The following is a 24,037-nucleotide window of genomic DNA, read 5'->3' on the forward strand; positions in this document are numbered from 1 at the left end:
TGGAAAAGGCTGTTTTTTCTCGGGATAGTGGAGTCAAGGGGATCTGCCAATATCCCTTCGTCAAATCCAGTGTTGAATAAAAGCGAGCCGTGCCTAGTCGATCGAGCAACTCATCAATACGAGGCATTGGGTACGCGTCGAATTTAGACACCGCGTTGACTTTTCTGTAGCCCACACAGAACCGGACCGACCCGTCGGCCTTGGGTACCAAGACCACCGGGCTGCTCCAGTCACTGTGGGACTCCTCGACGATGCCCATTTCGAGCATGGTCTGAAGTTCTTCCCGAACCACCTTTTTTTTGTGTTCGGGTAGCCTGTAAGGGCGGCTACGCACTACCACCCCCGGGGGCATCTCTATGTGGTGCTCTATGAGGTTAGTGCGACCGGGCAGGGGCGAGAACACATCCGAAAACTCGGTCTGCAACTGGGCGACCTCCGTGAGTTGGGTCGGGGAGAGGTGGTCTCCACAGGGGACCGGAGAGGTACGTGATGCCAATGTCCCTTTTTGAACCTCCGGCCCCAGCTCTGCCTTCTCTGGAACCACCGACACCAACGCCACGGGGACCTCCTCGTTCCAGAGTTTAAGGAGATTGAGGTGGTAAATCTGTAGCGCCCCACCCCATAGTCGACGTCCCCGACTCACCGTGTGACCTCAAAGGGTCCTTGCCGCTTGGCGATCAATTTGGAGCTCGACGTGGGCAACAGTACGAGTACCTTATCTCCCGGTGTGAACTCTCTAAGGCATGTACCCTTGTTGTACAGGCGGGCTTGCCGTTCCTGGGCCTGCCGCAAATTCTCCTGAGTTAGGTGGGTGAGCGTGTGGAGTTTTGCGCGCAGGTCCATAACGTACTGAATTTCGTTCTTGCTTTGTGAAGGTCCCTCCTCCCAATTTTCCCGCAGCGCCAGCAAACCGGGCCGGGCTTTCCCTCTGCACCGGTGATCTGGGGCTCACTCACCTGAGGTGGGGGAGAGACAGACACAGAAGGGAGAAACGGGAGGGCACCGCGGGTGCGGCGGGCCGGCTGGGGTGGTGCCGGCCCCTGCCTCCGCGGTGGGGGAACAGGGAGAGGACGGGACACAGGAGGAGGGGGAGAGAGAGAGAGAGAAGAGGAGAGACGAGAAGATGCCATCTGCTGTCCTGCCACCGGGACAGCCACCAAATGGTCCTCCGCCAGCTCGACTGCCCGATCCAGCGACGCCGGGCAGTGGCACCGGACCCACTCCGCAGTTCCTGCCGGCAAGCGAGTGACGAACTGTTCCAGTACCACCTGGTCGATGATTCCCTCGGCGTCGCGGTTGTTGGCCCTCAGCCACCTCCAGCAGGCGTCCTGGAGCTGCTGGCCAAACGCGAACGGCCGGCTGACTTCCTCCAAGCGCAACGCGCGGAAGCGCTGGTGCTGCTGTTCTGGAGTGCGCCCCACGCGCTGGAGGACGGCCCGGCGGAGGTCCGCGTAGGCCAGCCGGCGGTCGGCGGGGAACTGTAGCGCGGCCAGCTGTGCCTCTCCCAATAGCAGGGGGAGGAGGCGCGCTGCTCCATCGGCCACCCCGAGGCTTCGGCGACTTGGTTGAAGAGCGTGATGAACGCCTCGGGGTCGTCCTGCGGGCCCATCTTGGTGACAGTGAGGGGAGACGGGCCCGCGGTCGGAGCGCTGGTGGACCCCGCCGACGCGAGGAGGTGCCGGAACGCCTCCCAATCTTCCTGTTGGGCCAACACCAGGGCCTCGAACCGCTCTTCTTGCTCCTTTCGGAGGGTGAGTAGCGCCTGGTTTTGGCGTTGCTGGGCCGTGGCGAGGGCGTGGACCAGTTTGGCGAACGGGGAGGACTCCATGGGGCTGTTAGGCTGCTGTGCTCCAATGTCCCAGGTTTCAGCACCACTGTAGTGGTTCTTACGGAGGGGTGGAGCACAGAGGACGGCAGGACAGAGATCAGGTTCAACAAATAGTTTTATTGTTACACTTTTCAGTCTAACACAATATGTTGGGCACAGACACACGCGCACACACACATCAGGTGTCTGGTTCGGGAGAGATCTCCTCTGCTCTCGCTCTCCCTCCCTAAATAGGGCGTGGTCACTGGGAAGACACACAAACAGGTTAATTGCTCTCAGGTGTAGTGATTCTGCCACTCACCTTCCCTGACTCCGCCCTCCTGTCACAGACCGGCGCTTGACCACGCCCCCGCTGCCACAAAATCTCATCTCATCTCATTATCTTTAGCCGCTTTATCCTTCTACAGGGTCGCAGGCAAGCTGGATCCTATCCCAGCTGACTACGGGCGAAAGGTGGGGTACACCCTGGACAAGTCGCCAGGTCTGACAGGGCTGACACATAGACACAGACAACCATTCACACTCACATTCACACCTATGCTCAATTTAGAGTCACCAGTTAACCTAACCTGCATGTCTTTGGACTGTGGGGGAAACCGGAGCACCCGGAGGAAACCCACGCGGACACGGGGAGAACATGCAAACTCCGCACAGAAAAGCCCTCGCCGGCCCCGGGGCTCGAACCCAGGACCTTCTTGCTGTGAGGCGACAGCGCTAACCACTACACCACCGTGCCGCCCCTGCCACAAAATCATTTGAATAAAATATAATCAAATTTGTGCAAATGAAGGGAAAGTGTAAATGCAGGCAGGTGAGATGGACAGAACCGTTTCTCTTTAACAATATATTAAAAGGTCAAGAGAGATACATTGGCTTTTTGGACTGTATACCAGGCAATAATATAAAAGCATAGAGCTGATACTCTATCCTGCAAATCAGAAATGCGTGAAAGATGAAAACTGCTTCTCCATTTTCCAAAGCTTTGGGGTAATTTCAGGTCACTTTTGCAACACAGTGTGAGCCCTAAAACTTTACAAACATACATATTTTTAAATTCAATTTTCTTATTGTCATTTCTAACAAAAAATGAGAAAATCCTATGGATGAAACTGTTTACTAGGTCACACTTCTAATTTTAGCATCAAATGCTGAAATATACCTCCATCCATCCATCCATTATCTGTAGCGGCTTTATCCTGTCCTACAGGGTCGCAGCCAAGCTGGAGCCTATCCCAGCTGACTACGGGCGAAAGGCGGGGTTCACCCTGGACAAGTCGCCAGGTCATCACAGGGCTGACACATAGACACAGACAACCATTCACACTCACATTCACACCTACGCTCAATTTAGAGTCACCAGTTAACCTAACCTGCATGTCTTTGGACCAGGGGCGCAGATAGGATTTTTGAACTGGGGGGGACTGAGCTGTCAGCAAATGATTCCATTTTGTGTATATATATATATATATATATATATATATATATATATATATATATATATATATATATATATATATATACACACACACTACCGTTCAAAAGTTTGGGGTCACTTTGAAATGTCCTTATTTTTGAAAGAAAAGCACTGTTCTTTTCAACGAAGATCACTTTAAACTAATCAGAAATCCACTCTATACATTGCTAATGTGGTAAATGACTATTCTAGCTGCAAATGTGTGGTTTTTGGTGCAATATCTCCATAGGTGTATAGAGGCCCATTTCCAGCAACTCTCACTCCAGTGTTCTAATGGTACAATGTGTTTGCTCATTGCCTCAGAAGGCTAATGGATGATTAGAAAACCCTTGTACAATCATGTTAGCACAGCTGAAAACAGTTGAGCTCTTTAGAGAAGCTATAAAACTGACCTTCCTTTGAGCAGATTGAGTTTCTGGAGCATCACATTTGTGGGGTCGATTAAATGCTCAAAATGGCCAGAAAAATGTCTCGACTATATTTTCTATTCATTTTACAACTTATGGTGGTAAATAAAAGTGTGACTTTTCATAGAAAACACAAAATTGTCTGGGTGACCCCAAACTTTTGAACGGTAGTGTGTATACATGTTATTTCACCTCCCTCACTGCCATCACCAGGAACTACCTGCAGGCCAGGACAATGATAACATTTTAACATAGCCTATGGAAATCCAAAGTTTACACATTATCATCACGCACAGAAATTGCAAAACTGCAAAACTAGTTTTAAAACCGCTAAGTTCCAACTGTTAAACATAGCGAGAGGCTGGGCTACGTGTGTGTGTGTAAAGTGTAAACCAGTGCATCCTGACTTTCTAACTATGCCTGTGTGTTGCGTGAGCGGCAGTCAGTCAACAACTCTTCGCAAAGTTTCCTTATGAAACAATATGCTCACTGAAATTATGGCAGGGAACGCCAGATTAAACATTAAAACTGCCTTCTGAGCACTGTATCTACAGGCTGCCACCGAAAGAAGGAGGCTACCAGAAAGGCATCTCTACTCTGTACAATTTTACTTTCACTACGACATTACTTTGAACAGACTATCAAAAAATTGCAAGGTGATATGATAAAGTAAGGCACAGTTTACTTACAGTCGTTGTTTTTTGAAAAAAAAACGATGCAATCGTTTTCTGCCTTTTGGCACCCTTCATCATGCCGTGTTGGGGTCCTGAACTAGGAGGAGCTGTCCCCGATATGCCTGTCAAACTTGTAACCATAGCAACCACGCTCGAGCTCGCAACCTGTGCAGTCTGCGCAGTTGCAACTATGTATGTACTGCTGTGCACCTCAATAAACCGAATGGTAATTAGTCTTTTGATTTTTCCTTATGCAAAGAAAGACAGCATAGACGTTTTTTCCTCCCTATAAGTGGGGGGGACCGAACGAGGTGAATTTAAATCTGGGTGGGACGAATCCCCCCCCGTCCCCCCTCTATCTGCGCCCGTGCTTTGGACTGTGGGGGAAACCGGAGCACCCAGAGGAAACCCACACATACACGGGGAGAACATGCAAACTCCACATAGAAAGGCCCTCGTTGGCCACGGGGCTCGAACCTGGACCTTCTTGCTGTGAGGCGACAGCACTAACCACTACACCACCGTGCCGCTGAAATATACCTGTTATTTTTAATATTAATTATATTATTTTAGCATTAACTTGTTTTAGCATTAACATGTTCTGCTGTTCAATAATTAAATGTAACTATAAATGGACAAAAAATACAACATATTATATAAGTAAAAACATTGTGCATTTTCACCACATTACACAATGGTTCCATATATTTTTTTTAGCTCTCCTATTTTTTCATTTCTTCTTGTGTGTGTGTGTGTGTGTGTGTGTGTGTGAGGCACCAGGGGTCCAAAAACAATAGACGCACCCATACATGCTCTTTATTTTTTGTTGTTTTTCACTTCTTTCTTCTTCTTTTGAGACCACCCAAACACCCACACGTGCACACAGACACACCCAAACACACACACACACACACACACACACACACACACACACACACACACACACACACACACACACACACACAAATTAAAACATGAAACCCTCTGTTTTTTCTGTCTCTTTTCATGGTTATTTGGAGGAGACAAGAGCCCAGCAGCTGTCAAGTCCAGACACTAATATGCAGACAGACAGACAGACAGACAGACAGACAGGTGTCTGTAGTTATTACACACAAACATGCACCAGGAGTTAATAAATAACAGAAAGATTATCTGGTTCTAGTGAAGACACCCTTGGCCAGTTGTTTCTAATCACATATTATCTCATCTCATCTCATCTCATTATCTGTAGCTGCTTTATCCTGTTCTACAGGGTCGCAGGCGAGCTGGAGCCTATCCCAGCTGACTACGGGCGAAAGGCGGGGTACACCCTGGACAAGTCGCCAGGTCATCACAGGGCTGACACATAGACACAGACAACCATTCACACTCACATTCACACCTACGCTCAATTTAGAGTCACCAGTTAACCTAACCTGCATGTCTTTGGACTGTGGGGGAAACCGGAGCACCCGGAGGAAACCCACGCGGACACGGGGAGAACATGCAAACTCCGCACAGAAAGGCCCTCGCCGGCCACGGGGCTCGAACCCGGACCTTCTTGCTGTGAGGTGACAGCGCTAACCACTACACCACCGTGCCGCCCATTATTATTATTATTATTATTATTATTATTATTATTATTATCATCTGAAGTGGCTATAAAGAATAAAAACTACATTTTTCACTAAATCAAATCATTTAATGTCTAAAATTAGTCCTTAGAATTAAAAAAACAATAATTTTTATTTTATTGTATTTCGAAGCCAAGAAAGGAGCCGAAATTGGAAAAGAAAGTTAATTTAGAAATGTATAAATTTGAAAACTTTTAATATTAATTAATGTCAAAAAAGATAAATAATTTAGCTATTTTAATATAAGAAAAAAATATAAGTCCATCCTTTTAAAATGTCTTGAAAAACTAAAACCAATCAGGAAAACTAATAATCAATCAGGAATAAGTGCTGTGGCTCTAGTTGACAGAAGTTAAACTACAGGAGACATTATTTAACCCCAATGTGCTGTTTTCTTCACAAACTACATAAACATTCACACTCTCATCATTTGCATTGACTTCGCATTGGCTAATAGCTGCTATTTAAGCACATGATGGAGAAACAACTTCCATCTGGATCTGGAAGTTTGAGGGTTCACTTCATCTGTTGAGTTTAAGCGATGTCCTACTTCTCCATAAAGTCCATTAATCTTCATAAAGTCCTCATTCACAATTCCATACAGTTCAAATTCCATCGAAATACTAATTATGAAATATTTCAACGTTTTGCAATTTGCAAGATATATAAACCGAATCACCTCTCATTTGAATCGCTCACCTTTCTACATGACTAGATGTCGCTGAACCAGTCAAGGATAAGTGTGCTCACTCAATTCCCCTACTTAGTCGCTCCATAGAGTCGTTACTGTACGCAGTGGTTAAAAATAGGAACTGCAACAAGCGCTACTAGAGGCCCATTGGGGCAGGAATCATGCTGCCCCATGCTCAGGAGAGGACTAGCAGACAAGGCAGTTAAAACACGGTTGCCAGATATGAATAGCAAATAATAATCATTAATATTAATACGTTTATGCAAAATGAAGGCAAAGTGTAAGTGCGGTGATTGTGTTTATGATGTACAGAACCATTTCTATTGTAAGATTGTATATGATAGAGGGAAAGGGGGATTAAGGATGGATAATATGTCAGAAGCATATATTTATATCAGAAATTGTTTATTCATCAAAAACTGTGACAAAAAAAGAAAATTGTGCTTCTGTTTATATCACTTCCTGTTTCGTGGACTAATGTCAGGACTTTTGTGTTGATTCTGAGATGTAGCTGTGCTGAAACCTGGCAACCCTGGTTAATAATATTACCCTGTACACACTTGAACATACACAGTCTCTCTAAAACAACTCAAAAAGAACTTCTAGACTGTACGCTGGATGACCGTATGTTCTCGACTCTCAAATACCTATTATTAAAAAGCCACCACAGAATACGTTAAGCATGATAGCCTCTCGACTCCATTTTGTTTGAGGCTATGCTGTACTTCAACAGCACAACGTATGGTTATGAATCGGTTATGAATCACTGCTGATCTGCTCTTGTGAGTGAAAGTCACTCGGACACACGTAATGCATGTGTCCGCTAGTTGGTTATCTATAAAACATAGCTAACTTTGTTTTATTAAATGTGTAACTTTTATATGCTGTGTAGCTTTACTTTTTACTATCAAAACTAGCATACTGTATGTTAGCACTGCCTGTATTTCACACAATGCCTAACCTGCTGTATGAAAATAACAGCTGTGAAGGAATTTTATTAGAAGAAACGGACATTTCTTGCTAGCTAATGATTGAGTAAGAACTATAACTTTATCCAGGAAGGTGTTCTGCTTGAAAATGGTAACAATTCACAAAATTCAGTTCAGACTGTATGAAAAACTGACTGTTGTAAAGTTTAGTGTCAGGTTTGTGTGTAAAATGAAACAAAAATCAAACTTATGAGATCAGGTTTTAGTTCTAGCGATAATCATGTGCTAAATGCTAGTTTAGTTAATCAAGACATGGGGGGATAGCTTGTTTGTTGATAATTATTTGAAATATTCTTGCATTACTAGTGATTCTTTGTGGAACAAAATCTTTAGTTTTTGGGGCACAGGGTCGCTAACATTCTTGAGCCGTGAACAAATACCGTATGCTTAGCAATCAACAAAGCTAGCAAACAATCAACAATGCTAGCACAGCTAAAATCACAGAGTTAAGGTTTCACATTTAACTTTAAAAGACATTTAAAGGGGTACCAAATATAATATATACAGTTGCTGATGTGACAAAGTAACGTATTCTTAAGTATTCTATCAAATTTATATACTAGAAAACAACGAAATATCTTGGTAATTGTAAACATAATACTTTATACGCTAAACCGCACAAGAGTCGCCATTTTTAAAAGACCGTGACGTCAGCGCTACCCACTGCACTAGCGGAACTCTCTGAAATAGAGATAAGCGTGTAATCATGGCGTCGGGCGCATCAAGTGAAAGCGACAGCTCTGTCGAATCATACGAAGAGATCCCGCAAGACACACTGCAAGCAGGCTATGGCTTAGAAGGGTACCAGTTTCAACCTAGGAGAGGTACTCTCGACTCTGGTGATGAAATAAGAGAAGAAAGCTCGGATGACGGCGAGGATGAGACTGATGCTGACCATGGGCATGGCGAGCGTGGGGCAGAGCGTCTGCGTGCAGGTGACACGGCGTGGTGCTCGTGCGGAAAATGTAACGTGGAGTTGCTCACGAGTCCAGCAGAATTTATTTGCTGCAATGAGATAGGCGCCACCCGTGGACTTGCGAAATCGTCGCAAGAGGCAGAAACAGATATTTCACATGTGCTAGTCCCAATCTCAATGAGCCAACACAACTGGGCACATACATACGTCATGAGTGTTATGCAGAGAGAATGAACGTGCATTCTGATTGGATAAAATTAATATCATGGCGGGCTGTTCAAACTGCGGAAATAGTTTGCTCGAGCTACTTTCAAAACACTATAACTTTCCAACCTTAGAACAAAAAACTTTTGTAAGTCTTGAATAAGGTTCGTTAATGTGTGTTTTATTGTTATATTTACTCTATATATTGCCCTCTGTTCCCCTTTAAATGGAGATTAAAAAAATGTAATGTTAGATTTAAGTGTGCGTTTAGATTGAGTAGGAGCTACTACAAATAATTTAAATTTATACAGAACTAACAGATCTGTCTTGATTATGTCATGCTAATGAGAGTCTGAGTTAGCCGTGGAAACGATTTAGCTGAATTCCATGCACTTTCCCAGCAGTAAAAAGGTCAAACAGAAGCCTGGCTGAAACAGCGGCGTTGGATTCAGGAGCAGGGCTGCTGACTTTCCCATGCAGAGAGTCAATATGCTGAGTAATCAAACAGAGCGAGCGCAGCTCAAACTAAAAAAAACCCTGAACAGCTGGACGATGAGCTCCGTCTCTATGAGCCCAGACCACAACGATTCCCAAACACAGTGTGAGATATTATATTAGAGAACAGAAACTATATTGGAGCAGTAATTCTCTGTCTCTGATCTGAGGAACCAGAGAGTTAAATTTTAGACTTTTTTTTTTTAAAGTTTCTTTTCTTGTATGATGGATGTAATAATTAGCATATGAAACACATGACCAGGTGCTAAAACAAGAAGAAGACAGAATTGTGTTCTGACAATTAGTTTAGATTTCCATCCATCTGTTTTTGTTCTATTTTTAAAGGAAAATGTAGCTAAAAACAAAAGTCAAAAAGGAACAATCCGGCTGATACGGAAAAACTAGCATAGCAAATTTCTATTAAAAACAAGATATCGGTTGTATGTTCTGTTTGTTGAATCAATTCACACTTTTATCTTTATTTTATATTAATATCTAAAGATTTCGAACCAGAATGCAGTGAAATGTCTTTAAGCACACATCAGAATTAATTTAATCATTAGCATCTGCCTGGAGTCTGTGTTGTAGCTTACCGAGCTCAGTTTTGCAGCTAGTTTAACAATTACAGTAACAAACAGACTAACCAAGCTAACACAAACTTTCCAGACTAGCTAGCTAAGTCACTTTGATCTTTTTTCCAAGTATGATTAACTTATTCTAACACATGTAGGCTATTATTTAACTTACGATACTGTAGTTAGTGTTTTTTTCCCAAATGAACTCAAATGGATTTAACAACAAAAATCCGCTTTCATTTTTCGAATCCAAATCAATGAGCATTTTTAGAGTAATTAGGATAATTATTAATAATTAACAATTTAGAATAGCGTTTTCGTATTAGGTTCTGAAAAAGTCTTGTGTTAATTTGTATAAAATATAATTAAAAATCTATCTGAGGTATATAAATCACTGCTTTACTAAATTCATGTAAATTTATTATTACTATTTTATCTTAATTATTTATTAATTTTGTGCATATTACTATTATGTATTTTTTGTAAGAATTATTTATTGTCTGTTTTTTTCTTTTTTTCCCCAGTGCTGTTTTTATTTTACATGCATTTTTGTCTTTAAAAAAAATTAAAAATAATAATAATAACAACTTTATTTAACAACATTTCCATAGTAGCATGACTCTTCATGTGTTAATTTAAAACACATACAACTAAATAATATAGAATATAATATAATACATATAATGTACAACCCCGATTCCAAAAAAGTTGGGACAAAGTACAAATTGTAAATAAAAATGGAATGCAATAATTTACGAATCTCAAAAACTGATATTGTATTCACAATAGAACATAGACAACATATCAAATGTCAAAAGTGAGACATTTTGAAATTTCATGCCAAATATTGGCTCATTTGAAATTTCATGACAGCAACACATCTCAAAAAAGTTGGGACAGGGGCAATAAGAGGCTGGAAAAGTTAAAGGTACAAAAAAGGAACAGCTGGAGGACCAAATTGCAACTCATTAGGTCAATTGGCAATAGGTCATTAACATGACTGGGTATAAAAAGAGCATCTTGGAGTGGCAGCGGCTCTCAGAAGTAAAGATGGGAAGAGGATCACCAATCCCCCTAATTCTGCACCGACAAATAGTGGAGCAATATCAGAAAGGAGTTCGACAGTGTAAAACTGCAAAGAGTTTGAACATATCATCATCTACAGTGTATAACATCATCAAAAGATTCAGAGAATCTGGAAGAATCTCTGTGCGTAAGGGTCAAGGCCGGAAAACCATACTGGGTGCCCGTGATCTTTGGGCCCTTAGACAGCACTGCATCACATAGAGGCATGCTTCTGTATTGGAAATCACAAAATGGGCTCAGGAATATTTCCAGAGAACATTATCTGTGAACACAATTCACCGTGCCATCCGCCGTCGCCAGCTAAAACTCTATAGTTCAAAGAAGAAGCCGTATCTAAACATGATCCAGAAGCGCAGACGTCTTCTCTGGGCCAAGGCTCATTTAAAATGGACTGTGGCAAAGTGGAAAACTGTTCTGTGGTCAGACGAATCAAAATTTGAAGTTCTTTATGGAAATCAGGGACGCCGTGTCATTCGGACTAAAGAGGAGAAGGACGACCCAAGTTGTTATCAGTGCTCAGTTCAGAAGCCTGCATCTCTGATGGTATGGGGTTGCATTAGTGCGTGTGGCATGGGCAGCTTACACATCTGGAAAGACACCATCAATGCTGAAAGGTATATCCAGGTTCTAGAGCAACATATGCTCCCATCCAGACGACGTCTCTTTCAGGGAAGACCTTGCATTTTCCAACATGACAATGCCAAACCACATACTGCATCAATTACAGCATCATGGCTGCGTAGAAGAAGGGTCCGGGTACTGAACTGGCCAGCCTGCAGTCCAGATCTTTCACCCATAGAAAACATTTGGCGCATCATAAAACGGAAGATACGACAAAAAAGACCTAAGACAGTTGAACAATCAGAATCCTACATTGGACAAGAATGGGTTAACATTCCTATCCCTAAACTTGAGCAACTTGTCTCCTCAGTCCCCAGACGTTTACAGACTGTTGTAAAGAGAAAAGGGGATGTCTCACAGTGGGAAACATGGCCTTGTCCCAACTTTTTTGAGATGTGTTGTTGTCATGAAATTTAAAATCACCTCATTTTTCCCTTTAAATGAAACATTTTCTCAGTTTAAACATTTGATATGTCATCTATGTTCTATTCTGAAAAAAAATGGAATTTTGAAACTTCCACATCATTGCATTCCGTTTTTATGCACAATTTGTACTTTGTCCCAACTTTTTTGGAATTGGGGTTGTATTAATTTAGCTAATTTAGATATTAAAATTTGAGAATAATTTATATATATATATATATATATATATATTATATATATATATATATATATATATATATATATATATATATATATATACAGAATCTAAGTTTAAATTGCAGAGCCTCAGTTTTAAGTCTTTCAATTGCTAAAACTGCATTTTAGAGTATAAAAGTTATTATTATTATTATTATTATTATTATTATTATTATTATTATTCATACCCATGTAGAACATTCCACACCATTTATTTAAAGTTTTGTTCTTTCCTCAACTTTTCTGTTTCTCTCTAGTTCATTCATTTACTCGTTGTTTACGGATCTGCCCATGGAGGATAAATTTAATTGCCACACCAGCTGAGCTGTGTTTTAATTTTATTTGCGTACATACCCATTCATTATATGGTGGCATGACATCAAAAATGCCATAATTTCCCTTTTTTGTCATGTTCTCACTCAGTTCCTCAGAGGACTTGTATAATAGCATCATCTCTATTTTAGACCTAAGTGGGCGGTCATTTTCATACCTCTGTCTTGAGAATACTGGAGAAAAAGCCATTATGTCTGATGAATTAAAGCAGCTATTAAGCAGGAGAGCCGCCGGATCGGACGATGAGCACTAATGGATCGTGCCCATAAAGATCATGCCTTCATTTTCAATCAGGTATTGAGTCCTGTAGAGGATTTATAGATTTGGTGGAATTGACCAATAATTGATGTCATCTTGCACAGTCGAGATATTATTAATAATTTATGTACATAGCAGTCGACTTCCAGATATTCCAGTGGCCTTTACGAATACCTTCTCTTGTTATTTTTTATTTTTTATTTTTATTTATTCCTCCATCAGAATGAGAAGCAGAGTGCGGAAATAATGGCTTTTGTGAATTCAAGGGTGAGAAATATCTTATTAAACGGAGCATACTCTAGGGAGAAATATTTGCATTTTTTTCCCCAATGATGGAGAGAGATGGGTATCAGTTTGGTCTAGACAAATTGTGTGTGTGTGTGTGTGTGTGTGTGTGTGTGTGTGTGTGTGTGTGTGTGTGTGTGTGAAGCTGACATACTGAAGACTAAAAGTGGCAACAGACTATGAAGGCTGAGATATTTCTATATAATCACTACACAGAAGTACATAGTTTCAATATCTTTGAAGTGAGCTGCATGAAAGAGACAGAAATAACTATAATGTTAGAAGAGAAAAAATACTACCAGCTGGCTTTAAAAAAAGTTGATGGGCATGCAAACTTTTGCACACACCACTTTTACCATTTTATTATTTTCAATATAGTAAATTCACCAAATAATAATTACTGAGCATGAGAATTACTGTAAATATTTCCTGCTTAAGATGAAAAAAAAAATTCAATTACGCAAAATCAACGGGACTTAACCAAGGGTGCACAAACTTTTGCATACTTCCCTTTCACTGTTTTATTTTTTTCCGTCTTGTTCGAATTGTAAAATACGATGAATGCTGCTGTACAACTTTCCTCATGAACCATTTGTGCTGCATCATTTATTTATGCCGGTCATCAATCAACCTCTGTGTCAGACAGAGTCAAGAGGGGACATACCGCACACACACACACACACACACACACACACACACACACACACACACACACACACACACACACACACACACAGGCTTATGTCTGGGAGACAAATAATGTCCAAACTGGCACCAGGCTCTGAGAGGATTTGTCTGCTTTGTTGTTCTGTGTGTGTGTGTGTGTGTGTGTGTGTGTGTGTGTGTGTGTGTAAATCCAGTGTCAGACACTGTTGTTTCCATCCCACTCCACATGAAGAGGCTACTTAAATGCTCAGAGAGGCTTGAGTATGAATTATTAAAAATAGAATAGAATAAAATAGAATATAATAGAATGCCTTTATTGTCACTGCACAAATGTACAACGAAATTTAGTTCATCATAGGAGAGCAAAGCCGCTGCGTACGTGCACACCGCCACTCTTGGGCACTTCAGCCCAAGGCCTTCCCATGTTAACCTAACTTGTTAACCTAAAAAGACATAGTGTTCAAGAGCTAATATGATTCATTCAGTGAGTGTCTGAATCACTGAATCACTGAATCTTTTGGTCATGACTGAGATTCACTCATGTATGTTTCAGTGAGTCATTTTTTGAATCAGTCAGTCTTTTGGTCATGACTGAGATTCGTTGCTCTGTCATTCAACAGATCACTTTTTAAACCAGTGAATATTTTGCTAATTTCTTGACATACACTCCTTTATATTTCAGTGAATTAGTATATGAATCAGTGAATTGTTTGGTCCTGAATGAGAGTCGCTCCGATGTCATTCAATATGTCAGTGTTTGACTCAGCAAATCTTTCGGTCATGACTGGCATTCGTGCCTCTGTCATTCAACACGTTGGTGTTTGAGTCAGTGAATCTTTCGGTTATGTCTGATATTTGTTCTTTTGTCATTCAATATGTCGGTATTTGATTCAGCGAATCTTTCGGTCATGTCTGACATTCACTCCTTTGTCATTCAATACGTCGGTGTTTGACTCAGTGAATCTTTTGTTCATGACTGAAATTTGCTCCTTTGTCATTCAGGGATTCAGTGTTTGACTCAGTGAATCTTTCAGTCACAACTGACATTTGCTCCTCTGTCATTCATTATGTCAGTGTTTGACTCAGTGAATCTTATTATAAAATCTTATTCCAGAGATTCGCTCTTCTTTCACTCAGTGGATCAATGTTTGAATCAGTGAATCTTTCGGTCATTACAGAGATTCTCTTGTCTGTTGTTCAGTGAATCACTTGGGTTTAATGAGTCCTGTTCTGATTCGTTGGTCCAATATGGAGATTTCTGGCCTTTCACAGAGATAGAAGAGTAAATTGATAAAATAATATAAAATAGTGATTTTTTTGTTGTTGTCCGAACTGTTTGTTGTCTGCTTTAGATGGCAGCATGATCAGCCGGCACATTTTGGAAAACCATGCAACTGAATGCATCAATGAACAAATCTGAATGAATCATGTAACTGAATGAACTTAAATGACTGGAGTCAATAGACAGACTCAAACTTTCCAGCTCTCATTTGGAAACAGCAGATTTAAATGTGTCAGAGATGATACGCTCTCACTGTGTCCTCCATCACGTCTCGTTCTACGCTCTAAAGCTCACACTGTCCTGATAAAGTCACTATGTGTGATGGGAGACTTTTTTTTTTACCATTTCATTTACCGTGTCTCAGCTGTTATGGGTCCTGAGAGAGAGAGAGAGAGAGAGAGAGAGAGAGAGAGAGAGAGAGAGAGAGATATGACTGATGTCTCAGCCTCTCCATAGAGCTGTAGATGGCAATAATTAATCACAGAGATAGAGAGTTGGCATGGCAGGAACACAACCGTCTGTATGGGGACACAAGCCAAGTGCCAGTGAGATCACACACACACACACACACACACACACACACACACACACACACACTGAGATAGAGGGATGAAAGAGAGAGAAAAGACACTGATGGAGAGAGGGCAAGAGAGAAGGAGAGAGAAAGAATGAAAGAGCAAAGCAGAGAGAAAGAAAAGATACAGCCAGGAGGTTCTTCAGTAGACAAACACTCTGATACTGTTCTGATACCTTTACAGGTTCCAGCAGAGTGACAACTGAAAAACTGTTCAGGGTTCTAGATTTGGAGATAGATAGATAGATAGATAGATAGATAGATAGATAGATAGATAGATAGATAGATAGATAGACTACCGTTCAAAAGTTTGGGGTCACCCAGACAATTTTGTGTTTTCCATGAAAAGTCACACTTTTATTTACCGCCATAAGTTGCAAAAATGAATAGAAAATATAGTCAAGACATTTTTCTGGCCATTTTGAGCATTTAATCGACCCCACAAATGTGATGCTCCAGAAACTCAATCTGCTCAAAGGAAGGTCAGTTTTATAGCTTCTCTAAAGAGCTCAACTGTTTTCAGCTGTGCTAACATGATTGTACAAGGGTTTTCTAATCATCCATTAGCCTTCTGAGGCAATGAGCAAACACATTGTACCATTAGAACACTGGAGTGAGAGTTGCTGGAAATGGGCCTCTATACACCTATGGAGATATTGCACCAAAAACCAGACATTTGCAGCTAGAATAGTCATTTACCACATTAGCAATGTATAGAGTGCATTTCTGATTAGTTTAAAGTGATCTTCATTGAAAAGAACAGTGCTTTTCTTTCAAAAATAAGGACATTTCAAAGTGACCCCAAACTTTTGAACGGTAGTGTAGATAGATAGATAGAGCAGGTAAATAGGTATGTAAGTAGATAGGTAGATAGATAGACACGCACGCACACACACACACACACACACACACACACACACACACACACACACACACACACACAACAGAAGCAGTGCTCAACATACTGACATGATGATATATGGAACTCACAGAATTTGCATTGTGTGTGCGTGTGTGTGTGCGTGTGTGTGTGAGGGAACCAGCGGGAGATTAAAGACAGTTGCAGGCCTTCACCTCACCGCAGCCTTGCACTTGTTGGACAGATGAATTGAACCGTGCATGAAACTAGAACATCTGGAGTCCATCAAAGACCCCTCAAGTCATCACTCACTCACTCTCTCTCTCTCTCTCTCTCTCTCTCTCACACACACACTCCTACTTTTGACTTCAGTGCTGGTGACAACGTGGCAACATGTCTGCACTGACAGTTAAATGACAGCCAATCGCTGTATCCGAGTCTCTGATGGTTCTGAATGTTCCGAGAGCAGATCAGGGTTTGTTTACACTTTGCTTAAGAGCTTGACTTGAGAGCCCTACAAACCTCTGTGCAGTTTTCTTTACACTCCTCTAAAGGGCACATCACAAGGGCATGGTCTGATTTTTCAACACATCTGTAAGTTGCTGTGTGCTCAGGAATGTCACTCCGTTGGCCTGAGACCAGGTGAATGTAACACAACCTGATCTGCCTCTGGAAGTGGGCTGTGTCCTGAACGGAGTGTAGAAAATAGCTCACTCTGCTCTCTCACACTACATAACATTGTTATAATCTAAATTCGCAACTCGTTTATTTAATAATTTAATAGTATTATACAGTACACACTTTGTAGCTTGAATGCAGGAAATTACAGAAATTCTGAATTCTGAGGTATCACTTCCTTACTTCCCACTTCCGAGTTAATTCGTATGCAGTGTAAGATCCCAGGTGCAGATCTTTGAAGAAGGTATATGCTAACCATGGAGATCATATCCATCCCAGGTTTCTTCGACTTCTCATCAAGTGACTTTCAAAGCGTTTTTTTCAAAGTCGAACCCAAAGGAGGATTTTTTTTAACGTGCTTTAGAAATGTTTGCTCTTTCAGTCTCTTTCAGAATTCCTAATAACACCTGAGAGAGAAAGAAAGTGAGACAGAGATTCACTTCAAACCCCGACCTCTAAAAATGATGAGAATGTGACGAGTGAAGAGACGTGGTGTGTGGTGTGACTTAGCAAATCCCTGAATAATCAAGGAGTCTGATCCCTATTACTGCTCCCGCTGTGCTGAGAATCACATTCAAATATGCAGCAGAAGGCTGGTGTACAGAATTAACTTCATTTCTGGGTTCTTTAGAACTAACTACAACTAATTCTTCGATATATATATATTACGCGGTATTGGTGTGATTGTGATATAGCTGTGTATTAGAATATTTACGGTAGGTGTACTATTCCAGAATTTACGGTAGATGGCTGATGTTTAGTCTGAAGGCCAATTTATGCTAATAACGCAGTCCTCGCAGATAGCGTCGCAGACAGTGTCTGCGTAGCCCCCCCACCTTCGCAGACGCTCTGCGCGCACCTCCCAAAAATTGTGACCACCACAGAAGCCTCGCAGACAGCGTCGCAGACAAGAGGGCTCTGATTGGTCCACTCTACATCCGCTGTACACGTACTTCCGCTTCCCTACTTTCCCGGTTTGGTTTGTTTTCACGACCGCCATTTTTAAAAACACGAGCGAAGATGGAGCAGCACGAAGAGCGGTTGATCGAGGAAGTGAGGAAGTACGTACATCTATACGACTCCAGTTCTAGTCATTATATGTAACCGGAGGATAAACACTCCACTAACCACACCCACCAACTACTCCTAGCGATTTCGTGACTTCGCGCCCCCTTGCGTTGTGGCGGTGAATAACATCGCGCACGCCTATTACTCCCCGCTCAACGATAAATTACAACTGTCTGCGAAAAGCTATCTGCGAAAGCCTTGTTGCAAGAGCATGCAGAGGCCTTGATGGTTAAACAGGTTTCTTCAGTGGACCAGACAAGGGGTTTCCTGTTTTGTGTGTGTGTGTGTGTGTGTGTGTGTGTGTGTGTGTGTGTGTGTGTGTGTGTGTGTTTTACCTGTCGTCTGGAAATATTGTGGAAAATTAAAAAAAAGGTCAGCTATGAATAGTGTCTTTATAGTTGTCATCATTACACACACACACGTGCTACAGTACAGGTCACTGTCTATGAGTGTGTGTGTGTGTGTGTGTGTGTGTGTGTGTGTGTGTGGCATACAGTAGCATTAATATTCTCCATTTCCATATTCTGTCTCTCTCTCTCTCTTTCACAGTGTGTGAGTGTGTGACAACGCTGTGGAGTGGAGGAGATGGAGGAGCAGGCGTGCACCATGGGCGTCGCCCCCCAGCAGAAGGTGCTGCGCTGTGGTTGGCTCAGGAAGCAGGGCGGCTTCGTCAAAACATGGCACTCACGCTGGTTTGTGCTACGTGGAGAACAACTGTACTATTATAAAGACGAGGATGAGAGCAAGGCACTGGTGAGTGAGATTCACACTCGCACACACAGACAGAGGACTAATCTAAGACTTGGTGTTGAGAGAGCGACCTCATGTTTATCTCCAGACTGCATGGTGATTTGTGATTAACCTCCTCCTACATGGTTCTTCTTCCTCATCTGAGGGTGTGTTTGAGCTGAAAAGTTCTTACACACACTCAGCGACTGTTAGCTCCTGAAAACAAAACTCACCCACTTCTCATTTTCCAGCTATATTCAATGTCACGTTAATGAGAAATCCAGTGTAGAAGTTGTGGAGACGTTGCTGGATTCAAAGTCCCAGAACACAATGCAGCTACACGATGCTAGCTGAGACTGGGATGGGTCAATTAGCAATCTACGAAATGGCGTTGGTGGTGGTATTAGTGTGAAATTTAATGTACAAGCAGAGTGTTCAGATGATGTGGTGAGAAAGTTGGACAGACGAAAGTGCTGCTGCATCGCTCTCTTTAGATAGACATGAATGAAGCAAGGGTTAAATCCCCCTGGCCACTCCCCTTCCTGATCGTTTTCTGTAGTGTAAGAGGAATAAAACACTTGATAGGAAAATAACCATCATAAAACAGGGTTTCAACCGTAACTCTGCTTTATTGCACTACTGCATTGTTGATTATTTTCCTTTAACAGCTAATTAGGATTTAATAAAAATAGCGAGTCAGATTTTTGACACTAGGTGTTAAATATAACGCTGAGGAATTCGCCGATTATCTTCTGAAGCCACGTCCAAAATGGCTGGAAGCTCAAGAAGCAAGCACTTCCTGGCAGCAGCAATGCTTTACTTATTATCTTCAGAGACTTGGGGACTCTGCATCTGAAAAGATCTGAAGAAGAACATCGTCCACCACTGGGAGTAAAACAGGAAGGACACGGAAAACCAATCTCTGAAATAGGACCATAAAAACATCACAGATACAAATCAAATTTACTTCAGAGCTGTTTCTGGAGATGTACGTCATCTTGGGTGAACCTGCTCCAAACAGCCTCATGGAGCTCTGCGCTCTGAGCATTAAACACATTAACATATTTTAGTTGTGAAGTTACGAGTTCACAAACTGCTGTAATTTCTTCAAACTTAAATATACATGAACGTGAAAATATATTGTAATCATTAAGAACAGAAAACTGTTTCTTACAGCCAGATAACTAGCATTATTCTGTCCACATTCACTGGATATGAGCAATCGTGCACTCTGATTGGCTACTCTACGACTAGGATATCAGCTCATATACCGTGAGTAGAGAAAAACAAAATGGCGGAGCGTGTTGCTGAACCAACCGAGGACAAAATAAAAACTCTACTCGGAAACAAAACCCCAAAAATTGTTATCAAGGATCTAAAAGAAACAGAAATAGCGAAAAGAATATAGTTTTTTGTTTGTTTGTTTGTTTTCCCCCAATATCTCCTGTTCCACACTCCAGGCCAGTCGGTGGCAGTAATGCACCTTTAAGTTGGTTTTCCAACCACCAAAAAAACCTGAAAGAAGAAGAAAACCCCAAAAATGCAAACACAAAAAAGCAACAAAATATGGAATAAAAGTATTTGATGGTTTTTCACAAATTGCTCCTGTCATTTTGTTGGTTTGTTTACATTCTAAGTGGAAATTATTTTGTCGGACGTTTTATATAAAGTTTTTATTTATCGAATTTGCAAAAAATAAAAATAAAAGTGCTCTGTTTCTCAAAATCCAGTGAATGTGGATAGAATAAAACAGTTATTCCACTCATTCTCGTCATACATGGATTATACACAACTCGGTGCTATGCGCCTCATTGGCTATTAGCTCATGTACGACTTGATTTCGTGGAATAACTGTTAAATTTTCTTAATTAAATGAAATAGCTAGCTATAACGGAAGTACAGTAGCTAAACAGACATAGGTCGCTAACATCACTATTAAATAAGTTATTAGGCAAACAATAAACATTTACTTTTCTGTAGCAGCATTTCCCAAAGGTTTGTATTCCTTCAATACCACAACGATTTACTGATTACTATTTTAAAATGTATTAAATAGTGACACATCACACTTTTTAGCAGTTTATAGTTATACATAATGTTACGCAAGGCCCGTGAAACAAGTTTGCTCCTGTTATTACTTACGTTATAGAAGTTATAAATGTTCATTCTTATTCCTCTTGAAATTAATAACAAAAAAATCGCAGCTTTTCATGTAACCAAGAAACCAAAGTGAAGTGTCAAATCTTTTGTCCTGAACATGTCAGAGAAATTAAAGTTACAGCTTTGCCTCTGACACCTGAGACTCCTTCCCTTCCATAAACGATACATAAACATGTCCTTCACTATGTTAACGATTGCAGACCATTTTTAAAACTCTGTCTATTAAATATCTCTGCCAGTCCAAACACAATCACCTGCCTGCCTGCTAACGGACAGAGTTTTGTTTTTCCATCTACACCTGTGAATGACTCAGTGAAATGCTGGCACAGAAATCCCCAAAACCTGTCACGGCACAGTCCTAAATGGTCAAAAACACAAGTGAAAAATATTTACGGAGCAGTTCAAGCAGCTGGAAACACAATCCTGTTGCTTTTGGTGGGGATTTTTCCTAAAGTAGTGCTGATGTTTTCCAGCTGAATGCAAAGTGAACAGAAAGCAAAACAGTGTGGGTTTGGATTTGGGTTTGGTTTTGGAAGAACCTTTGATGGTACGCTAAGCGGAGTCTAAACTTATTGATATTGTTCAAAAGTTTGTCTTAAGATGTTCCATATGACTAGCGGATAGAAGAAAAAAACAAAACAAAAAGCCACTATAGCTGCAGCAGAGAAGATTAACAAAATGATTTGAGTGTCAAACTGAGAGAGAGAGAGAGAGAGAGAGAGAGAGAGAGACTGCTGTTAGCATGATCCTGCGCCTGCTTTAGCAATGCTGTGAGGAAAATGATTATGCTAACACCACAAACTTGGCATTGAATATTTAATCAAATTCACACTAAAGACACGTTTTTAAACCACTTGCTAATTTATCAGCTTACTTAGCAAACTAGCTAGACTACTTTCTGCTGAATAACACAGCTAGCCTTAAAAATAACTAGAAAAGCACTCGGAGAGCGCAGACCTCCGCCAAGAATCCTTAAAAAAAATCCGGGATCCAGAAGGTGATCTGGATCACCGCCAAAATTTAATGGATTGTTACTTGTGCCCAGTCACACCTCTGGAAAAAATTTCAGAGCAATCCGTTCATAACTTTTTCCGTAATGTTGCTAACAGACAAACCAACCAACAAACAAACAAACCAATGCTACTGAAAACATAACCTCCTTGGCGGAGGTAATAATAATAACTAGAATGCATTTCCGGAGAAAATGCGAAAGTGTGCTTGCTCAGGTGCGCCGCCATGGCCACCCGGCAAGAGAGGCAACCGCACGCACACATGACAAGTTTTGTGTCAACACGCGAAAGTTTGGCCAAGACACAAGGCGGATTCTCATACGGAGATGACAGGCTGGCAAGGTTCTTTACAGGGACATCCCAGAGCATCACTAACATGAAAATTTAGATGTAATTCTAAATCCGTAAAGAGATATAACCCAAAACACGTTTTTACTCACTGTGGCGCCCCTTAGTGGCCAAATGACACCAAACTTGATGAGGGTACATGAACTGGTGCCAAAAGTAATCTCAACAAATATGGTCTTGATATGTCAAAGCGTTTCTGAGATATGAGCCAAAATACATTTTTGCTAATTGTAACGTCCCCTAGTGGCCAAATGACATCATATTTGATCAGGGTAGTTTGGATGGTGTCCAAAGTCATGCCACTAAATATGGTCTTGATAAGTCAAAGTGTTTCCGTGATATGAGCTCACTTCCTGTTTGGTGGCTTCGCCATCGATTTTGATTGGCTGCCACGGGTGAACGCTTTGACATAGGAGAGCAAAACGAATGTCTTTCATTAGGTATGGACTGGAGATCATGGGTGCCAAGTTTCGTGATGATCGGACAAAACATGCAGCCAGCGTCACTCTACCTTCACTTTGGACAAAATTCAAAATGGTGGAAAATCTAATTAGGCTGAGAATGACGTCATAGGATGCGTTGGAATCGTCTAGCTCCAAGGATTCCACCAACACCAGACTTATGAAAATCGGACATACGGATCAAAAGTTACGTGCATGAACGCACGTAAGATTGTGATCAGTTGGTGGCGCTAGAGTGTGAGACGTACTAACATGAAACTTGATGAAGTCAATAAGGGTCCACTCCTCTATTACTGTACCAAGTTTCATGACTTTAAACCTTACGGTTTGGCCTACAAAAGGAAAAATATGTTTTTTGCGTCACACGCCCATTCATTTCAATGGGGAAAAAATTAATCCTTTAAAAAAATCCGGGATCCAGAAGGTGATCCGGATCACCACCAAAATTTAATGGATTGTTACTTGTGCCTAGTCACACCTCTGGAAAAAATTTCAGAGCAATCTGTTCATTACTTTTTCCGTAATATTGCTAACAGACAAACCAACCAACCAAACCAACAAACAAACAAACAAACGCTACCGAAAACATAACCTCCTTGGCGGAGGTAACAAACAAACTAACGCTACCGAAAACATAACCTCCTTGGCGGAGGTAACTAGCAACATTCCCTAAATGAGGTAAACTATTTTACTCTTGTAGTTAACCAAATTCACAAGCAAGTTAACAGCTAACACTGTTTAACAAACTAACTGTGTAACAATTGTACGCTAGCTTATTAGCTTAGATTGTGGATGGAGCCCTGACTAGTGAACCAGCAGCTAGACTGTTATAACTAGCCTTAAAATAGCAAGCTAAATGAGCTAACTGAGGCAAATTATTTAACTGTTGTAGTTTGATACCAAGTTAGCTAACATTGTGTACAACAATCAATTGCTAACAAATTAGCTAAAGTACTGTTCACTGAATGAAACAGCTCCACTTAAACCTTTAATCAGCTACTGGTATATTCACTAACCATTTTACTTTGTGTGTGAGGTCAAACTTGCTAGCAAGTAGGCTAACATTGTGTAAACTAACTGTGTAACCATCAGTCGCTAGTTTATCAGCTTACCT

At 41.3% G+C, this 24,037-nt stretch overlaps 1 protein-coding gene across 1 annotated transcript in view; it reads left to right on the top strand.

The window, feature by feature from the left end:
• The window catches only part of arhgap24 (Rho GTPase activating protein 24), a 197,823-nt gene that overhangs the window by 13,199 nt on the left and 160,587 nt on the right, over nucleotides 1-24,037 (top strand). The window contains exon 2 of the mRNA XM_060935353.1: nucleotides 18,765-18,968. Within this exon, the coding sequence (XP_060791336.1) occupies nucleotides 18,801-18,968 (168 nt within the window). The 5' untranslated portion in view covers nucleotides 18,765-18,800. The remainder of the gene's footprint in view (nucleotides 1-18,764; nucleotides 18,969-24,037) is intronic.

The sequence above is a fragment of the Neoarius graeffei genome, chromosome 12, assembly GCF_027579695.1.
Source record: "Neoarius graeffei isolate fNeoGra1 chromosome 12, fNeoGra1.pri, whole genome shotgun sequence".
Lineage (NCBI taxonomy): Eukaryota > Metazoa > Chordata > Actinopteri > Siluriformes > Ariidae > Neoarius > Neoarius graeffei.